The 20,017-nt window shown below is 39.6% G+C and overlaps 1 protein-coding gene across 2 annotated transcripts in view; it reads left to right on the top strand.

The window, feature by feature from the left end:
• Nucleotides 1-20,017, top strand: part of TTC23 (tetratricopeptide repeat domain 23) — a 121,940-nt gene that overhangs the window by 46,052 nt on the left and 55,871 nt on the right. For both annotated transcript variants that reach the window (XM_061181808.1, XM_061181809.1), the window contains 3 exons: nucleotides 2,217-2,340; nucleotides 4,991-5,141; nucleotides 5,331-5,456. In XM_061181808.1, coding sequence (XP_061037791.1) covers nucleotides 2,217-2,340; nucleotides 4,991-5,141; nucleotides 5,331-5,456 — 401 coding nt within the window. The remainder of the gene's footprint in view (nucleotides 1-2,216; nucleotides 2,341-4,990; nucleotides 5,142-5,330; nucleotides 5,457-20,017) is intronic.

Below are 20,017 nucleotides of genomic sequence, written 5' to 3'. Positions count from 1 at the left end.
TAATAAAATAAAATAAATTTATATCTATAAAAAAAAGAATGCTATAAAAAAAAAAGAAAAAGAAAATGCTTATGGATATGAGCAAATCTATCCACACAGGATGTTCAGAGAGAAAAAATTTTAAAACAACCTAAGTGCTCAATAGCTATTGGTTGAGTAACTCACTTATAATATATCCATACAATAAAATACTATGCAGCCATAAAAAATTATTATCATAGAAGATGACATGGAGAAATGTTCACAAATTGTGAAAAGTTGCAAACCTATATGTAGCTTATAAGCCTATTTTTAAAAAGAAAAAATATGTATAGATAGATCATAGGAATGAAGGATAGAGAGAAATTTAGCTGCCTAGTTGTCTCTAAGAGGTGAGATGGCAGGTGATTTTTTATTTTTTATTTTTTTTGCTCACCTGTATTTTGATAATGAGCATGTATTACTTTTGTAATAAGAAAAATGTTACTATAGGAAAAAGCCACACCTCCATCTTCCTTCATCACTATGGAGTGAGCACAGTGTTCCCCAGCCTCTCTTGCTAGGTCAGAAAAGCGACTGTCCTGTGGTCAACTGTCTGGGTATGCATTTTTTGTCAAGAGGAATGTTGTTTCAAGGTGAAAGTGTTTCTAACTCACATGGGAACTTTGTGGAAGTGCAGGTCCTTTGAGATTAGGCATTGACCGGGGGAGTAGGGGTGGGGGGTGTACTGGGTCTTCTACTGGGTCTTTTCCACAACTCTGTCCTTGTTCTTACAGTTCTTCCTCTGCTTTGCCCCCTTCAGCTTTGTACCTCCCACCTCCTCTTTTGCTATTCCAGCTATCTATTACTGTATCACACTCTAAGACTTAGTGGCATAAAACAAAAACAACCATTTAGTTTGCTCATGAATGCACAATTTGTGCAGAGCTCAGTGAGATCTGGTCAGCTCTGCTCCATGCAGCATCAGCTGGGCTCAACAGGTGTGGAGAATCCGATGCCAGGGTGGCGTAGTCCTGCGGCTGACCGATTAATGCTGCCACCATCACATTTCCATGTAGACCTCTCCGTGGGGCCGCTTAGGCTTCCTCAGGGAATGGTGGTTAGGTTATTAGTCTTCTGGGGTTGCTATGGCAAAATACCTCAGACTGAGTGGCTTCAACAAAGGAAGTTTATTTTCTCACAGTTCTGGAGCCTAGAAGTCTAAGGTCAAGGTGTTGGCAGGGTTGATTTTATTCAGAGGTCTCGCTCCTTGACTTACAAATGCCTGCCCTCCCACTGTGTCCTCACAACGTGTTTCTCTGTGTGTGCCCATTCCTAGTGTCCCTTTCTCTTCTTACAAGGACACCAGTCATATTAGATTAGGGCCCCATCCTGACAGCCTCATTTTAACTTATTCACCTCTTTAAAGGCCGTCTCTCCAAATACAGTTATATTCTGAAGTACCTAGGACTCCAACATATGAATTTGGAGGTGGGAGACACAATTCAGCCCATAACAAGTTCCAAGAGTGAGTTAAAAGTGGAAACTGCCAGTTCTTTAAGAACTGGGTCTAAAAAGTGGCGCTGCATCATTTCCTCCATGTTCTTTTGGCCAAACAGTCATAAAACCCAGATTCAAAGAAAAGGGGACATAGACCACCATCTCTGTATGGAAGGAGTGTCAAAGAATTTTGGAGCTGTATTTTAAAACCACCAGTCTTGTTTTGTGTGTATTGCTGCTCTAAGCTGACCTGGAGCTGGAATCCATGGTTCGCTATTCTCTTTGTCCTGGCTCCGGATGAAAATGTGCTTTAGTCCTTTAATGAAATCTGTTTGTAAAGTCCTGCTGACCTCATTTGCTGTGCTAATATCCCAGCTGCTAAAGAAGGTGTTTGAATTGAGAACTAACGGGTGTTATTTGAAAACTATCACCATTCGCCCACTTGTTGTGTCTGAATATGTAGTAGCTGTTCATTGATGGGCAGCGTCTTTACTCCATAACGTTTTTCACTCTTTACTATAAATTTAAATGCACTATAAATTTTACTGGTTTTTTATGTGTATTGTCTATTTCACCCAACCAGATGAATACCCTGCCGTCCAAGACAGATCTTTGTTTTGTTCTCTAATGTATCACAAGTCCTTAAAACCATGCCCGGCCCATAATCAACACTCAATAAGTGTATATTGAATGGATAAAAATACAAGTTGATTTTGTGCTTTGTTGTCTAACTGGTGAGCCCATTTCCCTTCCTCCAGTATAAACAGGCTCTCCAGGAGCTTGTGCGCTGTGTGGCGCTGACGAGGATCTGCTATGGTGACTCACACTGGAAACTGGCCGAGGCGCATGTTAACCTGGCTCAGGGCTACCTCCAGCTGAAAGGTGAGTCTGCCTCAGGCTGAGGAGGATCGGCTGGTTGGTTTCTGCTCTTTTCCTCAAATTTGACTTAACTTTAGAAGGATCAGGTTTTCTTGGACCTTCTCCTCTCTACACATTGAGAGCCATTTCTTCTCACAAAGAGTCAATAAGATTTTTTAATACAATACGTAAAAAAGAGAAGGAAGATTTTAGCCCTTCTGAGCTTTGTTTTTTATGATCTTAAAAGTACTTCTTAGGAGATAATTAATTTGTTAGCTTTGAAGGCATTGTAGAAATGGCCCAGGGCATAGAGTTGGGGCCTAAAATAGGATCCATTCACATATGTATTGATGGAAAGTCTCTTGCCTATAAGTGACACCCCCCCCAAAAAAATAAAAGGCTAAATCAAGCTGGCAATAAACAAAAGGTAATTCATTGGCCCATACACTTAAAAATCCAGGGGTAAAACTTACTGTAGACTTAGCCAGATCCACGTTTTCAAACAATGTGATCAGATTTCCATTCCTCCCTTTTCGCACCACTTGACTCTGTTTTTCTCTGTATTGGCTCCATTCTTAGCCAAACTTTGCCCACATGGTGGCAGCAAGGTTGCCAGCAGCTTTAGGTTTCCCTCCTCAGCATTCCCAGGAAAACAAGAGTGTCTCTCCTCCAAAATCTCAGGGTTTGGGGATTCTTATTGGGCTGATGTGGGTTGTATGCCAAAGACAAGAAAGACCCTGATTGGCTAGACCTGCCTTTTGGCTCCACTGGATCCTTGGGGAGAGGCTGGCCTTGGCTAAATCACAAGGACTGAGTGTGCAGGGGCTGGGCATCCTCAAAAGAAAACAGGGGAAAGGAGAATGGATGCAGAGAAGGCAAAAACATGGACTGGCAACCTAGGACAAGAGGTACAAGAGTACATCACTGTACTCTGTTTCTTCAATTGAAAAGCGATGATAATGATGATGATATGATGGCACTGACTTCCCAGGATTGGCCCAGTGAATAAATAAACAAACAGAAGTGAAAAACACCACAATGCTAAGCACACAATTGCCACCCAATAAATTTAGCCAAATCTGATTATAGATTGCTCCTACCTGTTAGATCAAAGACTATGAGAGCCAGAGGGGACCTTGGAGATCATCTAGTTCAAACCATACCCCTATACCCCCTATTTTCTAGATTCAGAGGAAACAACTAGTTTGAGTTGAAACAGCTTGCCCCAGGTCACACTGTTAATAGATAGCTGATCTGAGACTCAGACCTAGGATTTTGGTTGCCAGTACCAGTGTCCTAGCATCGGGGATTTTTTTTTAACGATGTTTTTCTTCCACAGTCTGCTACCTTTCTGCATTATAGTCTTTTTTTCTCAATTTAAAGTAAAAGCAGTGTCTACTATTTATTAAGGTCTTATTGAGTGCCAGGCACCATGCTATTTTCCATGTATAATTTCCTTCAATCTTCACTGCAGTGCTATGAGGTGGGTAATGTTATTATTCCTGTCTACAGTCGAGGAAGCTGGGGCCAACATTTCAGGTAAGTGGTGGAGCAGGGAATTCACTCTGGGCAGTCTGATTTCAGAGCTAGAGTTCTTGAACCTCAACCCATGCTGCCTCTTGTAGATTGAGTTCAAGTTTCTTGAGGAAATGGACCAAAATTCATCATGTCTTTTATAATGTTGCACACATTGTTGGCACTAATAGATTTCTGGTAGGTTGATTGTGTACTTTTAAAAAAAATAAGACAAAATTCTGTAAGTGTTCCTATAGGAATAGCATACCCTGGATTTTCTCCCTCAGAAAATATATTCTGTTTTATAGACATAGGAACAGAATGAATTTCATAATTTGACAGCTCTTTTTAGAGATTTGAGATAAAATTCCATGTAATGAAGAATGTAAGACCAGGAGTATTAGGATGTGGGTGGAAGGGTGTGTCATTGTGGGGAAGAAGATGGGGATGTGGGAAAATGAAAAAACCTGAAACCTAAATAGTGATCCTCAGTGTCACCTTTACCACAAATGAATACGCCAATGGAAGAACGCTGGAACCCACCGGGAATTAGTTCTTGGTAATAACTTTTTTTAAACTTCATTTGATTCATATCAGTCTATTACCACATAGAAATAAGAGATTGTAGCACATCAGCCCCTTACCTCATTGGAATTGTTTGTCAGTTTTTATAGATATTGTCATATTTGTATTATGTTAAAATAACTCTCTAAAGTTATGATTATGGATGGGTGAGCAGAAGATTCAGAATTTTTAGTATTTCATTAAGATTGCTGTCACAAAGCCAGGATTAAAATTCATGAATATTTTATTTCCTGCCCAGAATGCTGTAGTCTTTGTATTCCGTTTGTTTTTTTATAATTATTCATAACACTTTACGTCTGATATTGGTGAAGTTTCAAAGCTGTTCAATTCCTGCTCATTCTGTTTAATTCTAAAAAGACCATTTTGGGAAAAATTTTTTATCTTGAGTCCTAGGTGTGAAACACTTCTTTGTTTCTTATAGTCATGATGGTATTTCATGCTGTCCAGATATATCTCCATGTGCCACTTGATGATATATGAAAGAGACCTCATTAGATTCCCTGGCCAGAGATAACTATATTCCTATCCAGCTGAAATGAAAGAGAAACTGAGACTTCTTTTTCTTTGTCCACAGGACTGTCACTGCAAGCAAAACAACATGCGGAAAAAGCCAAAGAAATCCTCACCAACGCCATTGTGCGTCCCTACAATGACAATACAGATGTTTTCAAGTGTTCGGTTGAGTTATTCCATACCATGGGGAGAGCCTTACTCTCCCTTCAAAAGTATCCTTTTGCCTCTAATCTTTACAAATAGAAATACTGTTCATAATGCTTATATTTAATTTTTAAGGCCAAATCAAAAGCTGACAGGTGACTCAGGAAGGGTGATGGGAAGTATGAGAGCCAAGGATGTCCAGGAACTAGGGCCCCAGAATGTAGCACCAAGTGTAAAGTTTCCTGAACACAACTCAGGTTTAAAGAAGCTTCAGAGAATTTGATAAAAGCAGAGAGACTTTCAAAGGAGCTGCTGCAATGTGGAAGGATTATAAAGGAAGAATGGATAGAAATTCAAACGCAGATCAAATTGTCATTTGCACAGTAAGTTTTCAGTTTAGGACATTTGTATACGTGATTCCTGGAGGTTCTTTGCCAGAAGACTCTGTCTTCAGGCAGGAGGAGCTTCTGCATGGTGCTGTGTCGGTGGCTTCTCCATGGCCATTATCCAGAAGTAAAAGAGGAGGACGACAGTCACGTCAGAGCAGCCACAACCAAGGCATGTAGGTCAGTGGCACTCTTCACTAAATGTGTAGTGCTCTCATACCCACCCCTGGGTCCTAGAGTCCTGATGTCATTCTCTTGACTTTCTATTTCTTGCCTGCGTTCCCTGCCCCTCTCCTCCTGCCCTTGTTTCCTTCCCTCCCCTCCCCACACCCCCATCTTCCTTTTTTCCCCTACTGTTCTAGTCTAAAATATTTCAATACATTGATTTTACGATTAAGGCCTCAAAGGAGAAAGATCTTAGAGGTATCTGAATCCATGAGAATGAGAAGATTGTTCCTTTTTCTCCCTACCCCCAACCCACACTCACCAAATAAACCCAGGTGGAAGAGATATAATGGTTGGAGCCTGAGGGAGAAGGGGCTTTGGGTAGTCAGCACATTTATCCCTCTCCAAAGGCCAACCCCAAGCCAATTCCCCAGAGCAGTGGGGTGACAGAGGATGTACCCATTCTTTGGAAGGATGTGTTTGTGGGAGGAAGAGGGCAGAGAAAGGTCTATTCTAGAAGAGGCAGAGAATCCCCAGCAGACCTATGCAGCGGCCTTTAACCAAGCCTGGAAGAATTCAGTGTAAATTAATAATCAGACTGCACATATAGGTTGATTCCCAAGAGAACTCAGGGACCCAATGGACTCATTTTAAGAAGGAAAGGGCCTTGAAGGAGCACACCTAATGCTTCCATATGAATGGAAGCTGGGAAGGACTAACTTTGACTCATGCTTTTAAAGATATTTTTGTGATCATAAGTCCACTCTTGTTAATTTGTTTGTTTGGGAGTGTTTTTGGATATGAAGTGCAGAGAATTCATCAGTCCATGAAAACCTTTGGTACACTTTTTTTTTTTAACATTTTTTAAAATGAATTAATCTATTTATTTTTGGCTGAGTTGGGTCTTCATTGTTGCGCGCGGGCTTTCTCTAGTTGTGGCAAGGGTGGTGGGCTACTCTTCTTTGCGGTGCACGGGCTTCTCTTTGAGGTGGCTTCTCTTGTTGCGGAGCATGGGCTCTAGGCACGTGGGCTTCAGTAGTTGTGGCACGAGGGCTCAGTAGTTGTGGCGTGCAGGCTCTAGAGCGCAGGCTCAGTAGTTGTGGCACATGGGCTTACTTGATCCGCGGCATGTGGGATCTTCCCGAACTGGGCTCGAACCCATGTCTCCTGCATTGGCAGGAGGATTCTTAACCACTGCGCCACCAGGGAAGTCCCTGATATGCTTTTTTAAATTGATTTTTTCCTTCCATCTCTGATCCTTACTCTCATTCTGTCACATACAGATCATAGATAACCTTTTTAAACGATGATTTATGTCTTTAAATATGTATCTCTGAATAATAAATAGCATTGTTTTCTGTATTTATACGTTTTAGGTTTGTATAAATTTGCAGTATGTGTCTCACTCTGTTTCTCACTTTTGTCCACTCAGCACTGTTTTTAGTTGTTGCTGCGGGCTACTTTGTTGTGCTCCATAGAATGCATCTGCCATCCTGTGCTTGTCTGTTCTCCTAGCAGTGGGCATTCAGCTCATCCCCAGCTCCCAGCTGCCACAATGGTGCTGCCATGAACATCCTTGTGCAGCTCCACTTAGGAGGCTCAGAGAGACTTTTCTGAGTTTATACTCTAAGGATAGGATTGCATGGTCACAGGGTACACTCATACTTCAAGTTCACCACATACTGGCCAATTGCTACACCCATCTGCATTCCCACTTGTGGGGCACATGGGTTCCTGTTTTCTCACATCCCCAACAATGTTTGGCATTGTTGGTCTTTCTAACCTTTGCCACCTTGATGCATATATGTGCTATTTAATTACTTTTCAATTCTACTTACGTTTCTCTTATTAGTGAGTTTGAGTACCTCTTCATATACTGCTTAGCCATTGGATTCCCCTTCTGTGAATAGCCTGTTAGCATTCTTTCTCATTTTTCTTTTGGGGTTTCCTGTGCTTTTCTTATTGATAATTGAGATTTTCTTATATATTATAAATTAGCGATATTACAAATATTTTCTTATATCTATCGCTTGTTTATTAATTTTGTCTATGGTGTTCTTCATGGCATGGAACTTAATTTTTCTAGAGTCAAATCCATTAATTTTTAACCTTATGATTTATGCTTTGAGAGTTTATTTAGAAAGCCTTTCTCACCCAAATATCAAAGATATTCTCCAAAATGTCCATGTGAGTCTTGCTTTAACCTATCCCACATGTTTTAACATGTAACACTATCACTCACATAACTTAGTTTATAAATTACTCTTTAATCCAGATATTATTCAAATGATATGTGTTCTAGTTTGCATATATATGGGGTTTTTCAGGATATTCTGATGTTACTTATTTCTAATTTTACTGCATTGTGGGCAGAAACATATTTGTATAGTATCAACTCTTTGAAATTTACTGAAGCTTCCTTTGTGACCTAGTCCATAGTCAATTTTTGTGAATGTTCCAAGTATGCTACAAAAGGAAATTGTATTCTTTACCTGTTGTGTTTAAGGTTCTAATAAATCTGTATTAGGGTAACTTTATTAATTCTGTTACTCAGATTTATATATATATTTATCTTTTGGCAATTTGATACGTTAGTTTTTAAGGTAAGTGTGCTTAAATAAAAACTATAATTATTGATCCATCTGTAGATTCCCATGGTTCTGCCAGTCATTTTTTTATATATTCTGATATCTTCTGTTGGGTGGGAGGAGAGTTAAACAGCCTGTCTTCTTAATCTGTTATTTTATTTGTGAGTATATATTGTTCTTCTTTGTCCCCTATGTCTGTATCTATTTTGCCTGATATTAAAATTGATACTTTAGCTCTCTTGGTAACAATTTTCCTATAATACCTTTTTCCATCTCTTAATTTTCAATCTTCATATTTTTTTGTTTTAATTACTGATATATTTGAGTTTTTAAATTTCCTTTTATCCTACCAGTTTTATGTTCCTTGCTTTCTCCTTTCTTGCCTTCCTTTAGTTTAGTCAAATATTTTTGTCATCCCTTTCCCTATCTATTAACTGGTAAGTTATACATTATTTTGTTTTTCTTCTAGTGATTACCATAGAATTTGTCACTTGTATCCCTGACTTATTGCACTCTAATGCAACTAGTCAATTAACCACTTTCTGGACAATGTAAGGAACTTTGAGTATGTTAATTCTCTCTTCCCTTCTGCTTGATGCTATATTGTTCTGTACTTAAATCACCATATGTTTCATACCACAGACAAGAAGAAAGAGGAAGAAGATATTTGTAATAATATAATTGACAAAGGGCTCATATCTAGCATCTGTAAAGAACTCCTATATATCAATAAAACAAAGACAAACAACTGAATAGAAAAATGGACAAGAGACTTTTTTTTTTTGGCCAGGCCATGTGGCTAGCGGGATCTTAGTTCCCCAGCTATGGATTGAATCATGGCAGTGAAAGTGCCAAGTCCTAACCACTGGACTGCCAGGGAACTCCCTGGCAAGAGACTTTTCACAAAAAAGGATACCCACATAACTAAAAAGCATATTAAATGACACTCCTCTCATCAGTCACCAGGGAAATGAAAATTAAAGTCATAGGATACTACTACATTTCCACTAATATTGCTAAAAGTTTTTAAAAGCCTAATAACATCAAGTTGGCAAGTATGTAGTGCTCTCATATGTTTTCTCATATGTGGTTGTTTAGAATATATTTGGAATAACTACTTTAGAAAACTGTTTGGCATTATTACTAAGTTTAAATGTTTGAATACCCTATGACCCAGCAGTATCACTCCCAAATATACACCCAACAGAAATGCATACATATGTTCACCAAAATACACAGCCAAGAATGTCCAAAGCTATGTGTTATTTGTAATAGCCAAGGATTGGAAACAATCCAAATGTTCATCAGCAGTAGAGTAGATAAAATTGTGATCTGTTCATACAAAGAAAATGATGAAACAACTCCTATGCTTAACATGATGGATGACTCCCACAAACATAATGTTTGTGAAAGAAGCCAGACTAAAAAGAATTCATACTGTATGATTCCGTTTATGTAACAGAGGAGGAAGAGAATAGTGACTGGGAGGGCCTACCAGTCCAGAATTTCTTCCTGCCCAGAAGTAGGTATTCTTCTTATATTGTAAAACAGAAAATATAAAGATATGAGGTCCAAGATATGATATTTGTTGCATATGTTGAGACCTGACTAATGTTATTAGTACTTAATGTTGAGCACTTGCTACAAAATTGAGTAAATTATCCTCTGCCAAAATCCACCACCTCCTGAGTGCTTTCCAAATTAGCAGTACCAAACCTTGTCAGCAGATGGCGGGCCTTGTACGCATATGTGCTGAATACCCAACAAGAATTTAAGTTAATGTTCCAAGCTGTCCTACAGTTACTTTTGTGTTTAAGGGAGTTGGTTTAAACTTCACTGCTTCTTTCTGTCCTGATTCTTCACTGTAACATATTCACTGGAACATGCATGTTTAAACTGCATGGTTTTCATGCAATCACTTTGTTTCCTCAGTGAAGTGTAAATATTTTGTCCAAACTGATCTGCTTTAGAAAGTAACAAGGCTTTGGTTTTGTACATTTCTACAATTATGCTCACAACCACAAGGGCTTTTTCTTTTGCCCGGTCTTGGAAGTGGAAGATCAGGATAATAGGCAGTTCTCGCGGGATTTGTGTTTCTCTTAAAAGGGTATCTTTCAGTGCATCCTCTTCCTCCTCCTGCATCGCCTTTTACGGTGCCCATCAGGCTAGGCCAGTTCTTTTCTCCTTGGGCTGACAGATAAGGGCTGCAGGGTGACTCATGCTCGGTGCCTTCCATCCCTAACTGTGGCCTGAAGCTTCATTCCTTCTACCTGCGCTTCTCTGTTCCAGCACTACTTCATTCAGTAATTATTTATTAACTTTGGAGAGTGAATCCAAATCTTGTGTTCCTATGTGTGCAGTTGTTTTTTCAAATGGGGCCAAGGTAGTCACTAGTGAAAGCAAGCAAATTTTTTCCAGTGTTAAGGATTATTTTCTATCCTGGTTACTGGTAGATAGATTCCCCAGAGACAGATAGTGTCTTTATAAAGGCAGGAGTACATCACTGCACACATACACACACACACACACACACACACACACACATACACACATACCTTTTAAAATAATCTTTCTATGTGGCATGATGGTTATGGCCTATTGAGACTGCTGCTCTGGAACATGTGACCTGTCCCCAGCTTTCTCTGTGACTGCTTGATTTGTCATCTTTGGAGTCCTCCACAGCTTACCCAGAGAACACTTTGCCTGGCCTTGCTTGCTGTGCTGAACTAGCTCTCCAGTGTGCCTGTGATAAGTAAACGCTCCTCAGAGCATCAACAGGACACCTTCCAGGTATCTCTAAGGTATGTGACATGATATATTTGACAATATGGCCTTAGAGTCAGGTCGCCCTGGGTTCGTGTCAGCATCCATTCAACATTCCCAACTGAAGGACCCTGGGCAAGTCCTTCCTTCTCCTCTCCTGTTGAGGTGGGAATGATCAGCCCCCAGAGGGTTGCTGTGGTGATGAAATGAACCCTACATTAAAGCATCTGGGTATGTGGTAGGCCTAAGAAAGTAGCTATTATTATTGCTACTGTCTAATTGAGCATTTTCCTTTCTGCCATTTCATCCTGGAAATGATTTGATTTTAAAGCATGTAGTACCGACATCACAGAATAAGATACTGTACTTCAAGACTGCCCCTGTCTTGCTATATTCTTTCCTATACTTTTTTTTCCTATGACTTGAGAAGGCTGTTTTGTTTCATTTTGTTTTTTTGTCTTTGCTCTTACGAACCACCTAAGCTAAAAATCAGATATGTATATATCTGTATGTAGATATGTGTATATACATATACACATGTATATGTTTTAAGCTCGAGTTTGTTTCTTTGTCTTGCTTTCTCTAGATTCATTATAGTCACAAGATTTGGAAAATGATTCTAACACAAGTTTTCCAGAGAGGAAAGAACATGGGAGAGGTTTCTCCCTTAGCCAGTACTTCCTGGGAGGGGGTAGAAGATAACGGAGAAAATAGTGGCAAGGGGGACAGTGTCTATATCTACCTGCCATCACCTCATTAGGATGGTGGAATTCTACTTAGTTCCACATGTTTCCCAGAATACATTCCCAAGGCTTTTATTGTGAATTTTTGATACTTCGGTAAATAGCCTTTGCTTTTACCATCATCCTCCCTTAATTGGTCCAGTCAATAACCTCCAAATCTAGCTTTTGCTTTCTCTACTCAGCTTTTATTTTTTTAGTTCATGCCATCACCTAGAGATGTGTTTCTTTTTTTTTTTTTGGCTGCGTTGGGTTTTCGTTGCTGCTTTTGGGCTTTCTCTAGTTGCAGCAAGCAGGGGCTACTCTTTGTTGCGGTGCGCGGGCCTCTCACTGTGGTGGCTTCTCTTGTTGCGGAGCACAGGCTCTAAGCACGTGGGCTTCAGTAGTTGTGGCACGTGGGCTTAGTTGCTCCACGGCGGCATGTGGGATCTTCCTGGACCAGGGCTCGAACCCGTGTCCCCTGCATTGGCAGGCAGATTCTTAACCACTGCCCCACCAGGGAAGTCCCAGTGTTTCTTTAAAGAATCACTTTCTCTGCACTTATCTTTTGGGCATAAAGGCTCTGACAAATGCTCATGTGCTCAAAACCCTCCTTCTCCCTTTCCTACTTCCAGGAAACACCCCACTGCTCTCCAGAGGAGATATTTCTCCTGTCAGCTTCTCCCATTCAATGCTATGTGCCTAGAATGTTTTATGCTTATTTAACAAAGAAGGAAATAATTTGATTTTTCCTGGCACTCTTCGTCATCCTGTATTCCCATGATTGAAGAGACGCTCTTACTTTATACAAAATCTGGTTTTTTAAATCATTTTTTTTAATGTGGGGAAGCAGAAAAACACATGGCACAGATTACTTTCATATACTTTATCTACTTTCTATTATTTGAATCCTCTAAAGCTTTACTATTTTTATTTTTGTTGAAGTATAGCTGATTTACGATATTATATTAGTTTCAGGTGTACTGAAACTAATTTCATAGTGATTCAATATTTTTATAGATTGTACTTCATTTTAAGTTATCACAAAATAATGGCTAAATTTCCCTGTGCTGTACAATATATCCTTGTTGCTTATCTACTTTATACTTAGTAGTTTGTACCTCTTAATCCCCTACTCCTGTCTTGCCTCTCCCCCCATCCCTCTCCCCACTGGTAACCACTAGTTTGTTCTTTATATCTGTGAGTCTGTTTCTGTTTTGTTATATTCATTCGATTCTTTTACTTTTAGATTCCACTTATAAGTGATAGCATAGAGAGTATTTGACTTTTGTCTTGCTCTGTCTGACTTATTTCACTAAGCATAATAATCTCTAGGTCCATTCATGTTGTTGCAAATGGCAGAATTTCATTCTTTTTATGGCCGAGTACTATTCCATTGTGTGTGTGTGCGCGCGCTTATATATTGGGTTGGCTAAAAAGTTCGTTCGTGTTTTTTCGTAAGCTGTTATAGAAAAACCCGAACAAACTTTTTGGCCAACCCAATATATGTGTATCACATCTTCTTTATCCTTTCATCTGTTGATGGGCACTTAGGTTGCTTCTATATCTTGGCTATTGTAAATAATGCTGCTATGAATATTAGGACGCATGTATCTTTTCAAATTAGTGTTTTCATTTTCTTCCAATAGCTTTACTATTTTAGAGCACTGCATTTTGGTCTTTCCCTTTTCTAATACTCTATCTGTATAATATACATTTCCCTTAAACAACTGCACTTAATAATAATGATTTTAAACAACCACACTAGCTAGCAATTCTTGATCACCTTCTGGTCTGGCTCTTGCTAAGTCCTTTGCAGACCTCATCTCACCATTTAATCTGCAGTCCTCCCTGTGATGTGGGTACCCTTCATGTTCCCATTTTCAAATGAAGAAAACCAAAGCTGAGAGAAGTGAGGTCATTTCCCAGGGTCACAAAGCTGGGAAGTAGCAGAGCAGAGCCAGGTCTGCATCCAACTCTGGTGTCCACACTCCTCACCACAGCACAGATCCCATTCGCTAGCACAGAATGGAAACCTGACAATGCCCTCTACAGAGCACAGCTTTTACCTATGTGTGCCAGATGGTAAAGAGAGACCCAGATGTAAACCTTTTCTCCTTTTGACTCTAGAAAATCCTAACTTTCCTCTTCCAAGATTGATTTTTCATCAGATTTCCATCATCAACAATGGTCCCACAAGGCTTCTGCTGTTCATTGGTACTCAATATTCTTGCCAAATTCCTGAGCTTTTAAAAGGAAACCCTCTATTGCCTTAGTAATACCAGAGGAGATTGCACTTGTTTGTTGCAGGTTAAAACAAATCTCCATCCCTGTGGGATCTTCTGAAACTCGTCTGAAATGAGATAGTGTCTTGTCATGTGCTCTGTAGAATTACTGCAGATGTATTTTCATTCAATGAAATATGCTGTGGTTTAAGTTGTGGACCTGCCAAATTAACATACTGCCACATTGTGTTGTTCAGAATTCTCTATCTTTTCATCTGTCCAGTGTGTTTCCTAAAGCTACCCAAACACATTATGGGCCCACTAGATAATAAATCCTCAAAGCATCCCTGGCAGGTAGATAGGAAAGGAAAGGAGAAAATGTTGCCCTCCCACACATTACTTATGAGCAAATAGAGACAGACAAGATTGCCTGAAATTGACTGATGGCTTTAAATGGATTGGAAATGGAGGTAAGACTATAATTTAGTTATTTCCTGATGTAGTACTCCCCCAGTTCCTTTTTTATTAAACATATTGTGAAGCTAAAGTAATTTTATTTTCTATTTTGTCTTTTCTTTTATGTGAACAGTGTACCCTCAATGAGCTCCAGAAGGCTCACTGTAGATTGCATTAGCTTGATAGTCTTCATTTCTGGCTGGTAGTGCCAGGACCCTGGAATAGCATGCAACGGCAACTTCAAAGGGTGAGAGTAGAAAGTGCCACATTCTCTGCACACGCTAAACAACAGAGTGTTGTATTTGTTCATCTTTTTAACCAAATATCTCAGGCATATAAAACTAAAGATATTGTTAACGCGAATACTCAAGTACACACTATCAAGCTTCAAAATAGAACATTTCAGATAAGTGGAAGCCTGTTATGCGTTCTTCTCAAACTCTTTTCTTCTCCCCATGTTACAGGCAATTGTGATGTTGAATTTAGTGTTTTTCATTCCTCTGAATCTATACGTGTATAGCCATAAAAAATATACAGTATTATTTTTCATTTTTTTACTTCATATGTATGTTTCCTTCTGTAGCTTGCTTTCCTCCCCCCATTACTTTTCTATTTTTGAGATGTATCCACGTCAATTGATACACATAGCACTAGTCTCTTCATTTTAAACCTCCATATTATGTTTAATCCGTCTAACTTTCCTCTAATTTAATTATACATTCTGAGGGTGAACACATAAATTGCTTCCAATTTTTCACTATTATAAACACTATTTCCATGATCATTTTTGTACATGTCTCTATGGGCATATGTGCAAGATTATCTCTGAGGTATATGCCCAGGGGTGTAATTGCTTAATTGACAAGTATCCACATCATCAGCTTTACTGGGTTTGCTTTCCACCAGTTTATACTTTCACCAGCAGTAATTCCCATTACTCCATGTCCTCGTCAATACTTGATATTGTCAGACTTTTTATCTTTGCCAATCATATAGTTTCTTTAATTGCATTTCCCTGATAGAGAGGTTTGACATCTTTTCATACATCTGCTGGACATTTGGAATTTCTGTTCTGTGAAATGTCTGTTCATTTCTTTTACTCATTTTTTAACTGGACTATTTGCATTTTTCTTATTAACTTGTAGACATTCTTCATATTTCTGATGACAAGTTATTTGCTGGTTACATATATTGTGTATGTACTCCCAATGTGTCATTTGCCTTCTCACTTTCTTTATGATGAATTTTGATGCACAGGAGTTTTTATTTTTAATGTGACCAAATTTACCTACTTCTTTCATTCTGATTTGTACTTTTGTATCTTATTTAAGAAGTCCTTCCCTACCCCAAAGTCATGGAGTTACTTTTCCTTATATTTTCCCTCAAACGTATCAAAGTTTTGCTTTTTAAATTTAGGCCTCTAAAAGTCACTTGGAACTTTTGTGTACATAGTGTGAGGGATCTAATTTTTTCCCTTTGGATAACTTAAGTGAGGAGGTAAATAGTTTTACCAACAGGTGAAAGAAGGACTCAGAGTCTGAAGAATTCTAGAGGGTTTGAAATGTGAGACCAATGATAGGCTGACAAAAATCTTTTAAACTTAGAGAGTTCAGAAATGGCAACAGGTCACCTTCACGTGTGACTGCGTCCCTTCAGGGCTGGGCATCCTGCTAACAGCTTGTTGGATGTCATTGGATTCATGAGGTCTGTGCCCTCATGTAGACATTCTTGTAGCAAGGGCAAAACTATGGTCAATGAAAGCCATGTGTTTATTCCTGCTGAAATTGCCTCCTTCCAGGTCTCCTTCTCAGCAGATACTCAAATTAAATTTCCAGGCAGTGAAGTAATGGAAAGTTACCACTTGGACTTGACCACAATGTGATTTAAAAAAGAAAAATTGGTACTTCCATATCTAACTAGCTGCCCTGGGTGAGTACACCCGGTGTTCATCTATTAGGGTGCTGATGAAAGGAAAATCTCTGAGCCTGGAGTCAGCCAGTAGGAGTTCTGCACTAGTTTATTATGGCTGCCATAACAAAGTACTACCAGCTAGGTGATTTAAACAACAGAAAGTTATTCTGAGATGAACGTATGGGTGGCGATGGTTCCTTCTGGGGACTATGAGGTGTTCCACGCCTCTCTGCTAACTTCCAGATGTGTACTGGCAACCTTTGGTGTTCCTTGTCTTACAGATGCATCACACCAATCTCTGCCTTTGTGTTCACATGGCATTCTCCCTGTGCCTCTGTGTCCAAATATCTCCTTTTTATAAGGATACCAGTCATACTGTCCAGTATGACATTTTCTTAATATAACTAATTATGTCTTCAACGGTGCTATTTCCAAATAAAGTCACATTTTGAGGTACTGAGGATGAGGACTTCATATGAATTTGGGATGGGGGGACACAATTCAAACCCTAATAGGTTCTTACAAAGTTTCTTTTATTCCGCCTTTTATAAAATTTCAATAATTTCTCCAGCCCTTAATTAGAGCAACAGTCTAATATTTTTGCAACTAAATCAATGTGAAAATATGTTCTTTTCTTGAAGATTTTTCCCTAAAATTTATTCCAAAATCTATGAAAATTAAGGTATGAACTATAGCCTCAAAGTCTCTAAGTCAGTGGATCTGCAGGTTGTTTCTTCTGTCTTCCCTCCTCACCTCACGCTCCCTCCTTCCATAGACAGCAGGCACCCACTGTGTGTCAGACACTGCAGGGTGCTGGGGATGTCAGGATGAATGCGGCAGCCTTGGACTCTGCTTTCTCAGAGTCCTGCACTAAAGGGATTGGTGCCAAGTCCCCAGGCACTTATAATTCAATGCGAGAGATGTATCCTGAGAGGGGAGGTTCACAGTTCTGTGGGAGCACAGTCAGGTGTTCACAGAGTCGCCCAACCCAGCCTGGGATGTCAGGGAACAGAGCCAGCACTAGGATGAGGGAGCCAGGTGCCCAGACCACACCACTTAAGGAGGCGCTCACACTTGGATGCCAACCCTGCACTTGCCCGATGCTGAGAGTGAGCATCTCCTTAAATGGTGTGTCCTAGGTGTCTCACTGGTCTCACTCTAGTCCTGGCCCTGGCAGGGAAGGCTACATAAAGGAGGAGACAGCTAAGGTAAAACTGGAAAAGGGATGATAGAAAGATGAATGGCAGTTTGCCAGATAGAGATGGAAGAAAGAACATTCCAGATAGAAGGACCAGCAAAGACCCAGAGAGAAGGTAGCCATGACACAACTGGGGAGCTGAAAGAGAACTGGCATCAGGGGAGCCAAATGGGAAGGTTTAGATGACTCCCATGAGTCATCTGAACTCATCAAGTCAAGGGAAACTAGAGTCCCAGCAGAGCCACTGCCACCTCTGCGCCACGTTTGTACACAACTGGGTGAGTGAACGAAGCCTTCGTGAGAATTAAAAAAAAAAGTCTCCTTTTCTCCAGGTGGACACAGGCTTGTCTCCAAGCACACAGCTCAGTCAGCAGAGCCTGGGCTGGATTGAAACTCCCACTTGCCCCCTTGGCAGGTGTCCATCAGGATTTAGGCAGAGGAAGGCACAGGAGTCTGTGGGTGCAGAGTCGGGCCCTGAAGACAAGAGTTTGAGGCCCTTAGTATTGGACCAGAACTCCAAAACCAACCCCAGATGGCCTGGTGTGCTTCACTCAGCTCTGAGCTGGAGGATTGGCCTTTCTGTTCCAACCCCATGTTGTCACATCATGAATTCTGCTACTCTGGGTGTTGGGAGCTATATTGAATTTATTTTTCTTTTGTAACTCACCGATCCTCAGGCTAATTTCCTTAACCCCAGCTTAGTGGCTTGAATTGATCAGCCGAAGGGAAAAGACTGGATTTATCACCTATTTCTAGATTCTTCCGCATCTGGGATCATGATATGAAATATATTAACGTATTTAAACTTACAGTATAATTGATTTACCAGAATATTCCATTAAAATATTTTTGTACGGCTTTTCTCTCTATGAATTTACTGTTTCTCATTAAGATTATACTTTTCATAGACCTAGGCATTCCCCTGGAGACCTCCAGGACTTAGAGCTCCTCAGGAGGCATGCCAACAGCTTTGGAAGGTTAGAAAGAGACCAGTAGCTCAGTGTCCAAGCCTGATTTATGGCCTCCCCTTGGGAATGCCCACTCTGTTGAGTGTCAGGTGCAGCAAGACCCACAGCATTCTCTGTTCTCCTAACCTCCCCCATTAAAACATGGGTAGGATCATCCAGTGACGCAACCAAATTAGAGCCAAAGCTGACATCTCTTTCTGACCTGCTTTGAATGAGTAAGTTAGGAATAGTGTCTGGCTCGCAGATGATATTAAGGTTAAAATAATTTGATTTTTGTTTAATAATTATTAATATAGTTATTTCTTTAAACAAAAATGACTAAGTTTATGGCTGAGTCTCATCTATATTTTGTTTTGCTTCCAAATGTTCACAAACTTTTCAAAAATAACAGATTTATTTAGATATAATTCACATGTCATACAATTCACCCAGTTAAAGTATACAATTTGATGGGTTTTAGTATGCAATATCACCACAAACAATTTTACGTTTTCATTCCATTAGCAGTCTGTCCCCATTCTCAAGTTCCCCAACCCCTGGCAACTACTAGTCTACTTTCTGTCTGTATGGATTTGCCTGTTAGGGACATTTCATGTAAATGGAACCATAGAGTGTGTGGTCTTTTGTGACTAGCCTCTTTCACATAGCATAATTTTTTCAAGGTTCATCCATGTTGTAACATGTATCAATACTTCCTTCCTTTCTGTGACTGAATAACATTTTATTGAGTGGATATACCACATTTTATTCATTCATTCTTCAATTGGTGGACATTTGGGTTGTTTTTACTTTTTGGCTCTTATGAATAATGCAGTTATGAACATTTGTGTACAAGTTTTTATGTTGACATATGTTTTTGTTTCTTTTGGGTATATACCTAGTAGTGGAATTGCCAGGTCATCTAGTAATTCTGTGTTTAAACTTTTGAGGAACTGACACTGTTTTCCAAAGTAACTGTACGATTTTACATATCCACCAGCAGTGTGTAAGGATTCCAATTTCTCCACCTCTTAGTCAACACTTTTATTATCTTTTTAAAAATCATTATTATTATAGCCACTGTCCTAATGGGTGTGAAGTGGTATCTCATTATAGTTTTGATTTGCATTTTCTTGATGACCAATGATGATGAAAATCTCTTTATGTGCTTATTGCATCTTCTTCAAAGAAATGACTCTTTAGGTGCTTTGCTCATTTTTTAGTTGGGCTATTTATCTTTTTTATTATTGTTGTAGGAGTTCTTTTTATGTTCTGAATGCAGGTCTCTCATCAGAAATATGATTTGTAAAAATATTCCACAAACCGTTTTTTTTCACAAACCATTTTTTATATGTCCTGAATATTTTTAAAAATATGTATTTATTCATTTATTTATTTGGCTGCATTGGGTCTTTGTTGCGGCACACAGGCTTTTCATTGAGGCATGTGGGAATTTTTGTTGTGGTGCTCATTGCAGCACACGGGCTCTTTGTTGCGGCACGTGGGCTTCTCTCTAGTTGTGGCATGCAGGTTTTCTCTTCTCTAGTTGTGGCACGTGGGCTCCAGAGCATGTAGGCTCTGTAGTT

This window comes from Eubalaena glacialis, chromosome 2, assembly GCF_028564815.1.
Source record: "Eubalaena glacialis isolate mEubGla1 chromosome 2, mEubGla1.1.hap2.+ XY, whole genome shotgun sequence".
In the NCBI taxonomy this organism is placed as follows: domain Eukaryota; kingdom Metazoa; phylum Chordata; class Mammalia; order Artiodactyla; family Balaenidae; genus Eubalaena; species Eubalaena glacialis.
This window is presented reverse-complemented; position numbering and strand designations above follow the sequence as displayed.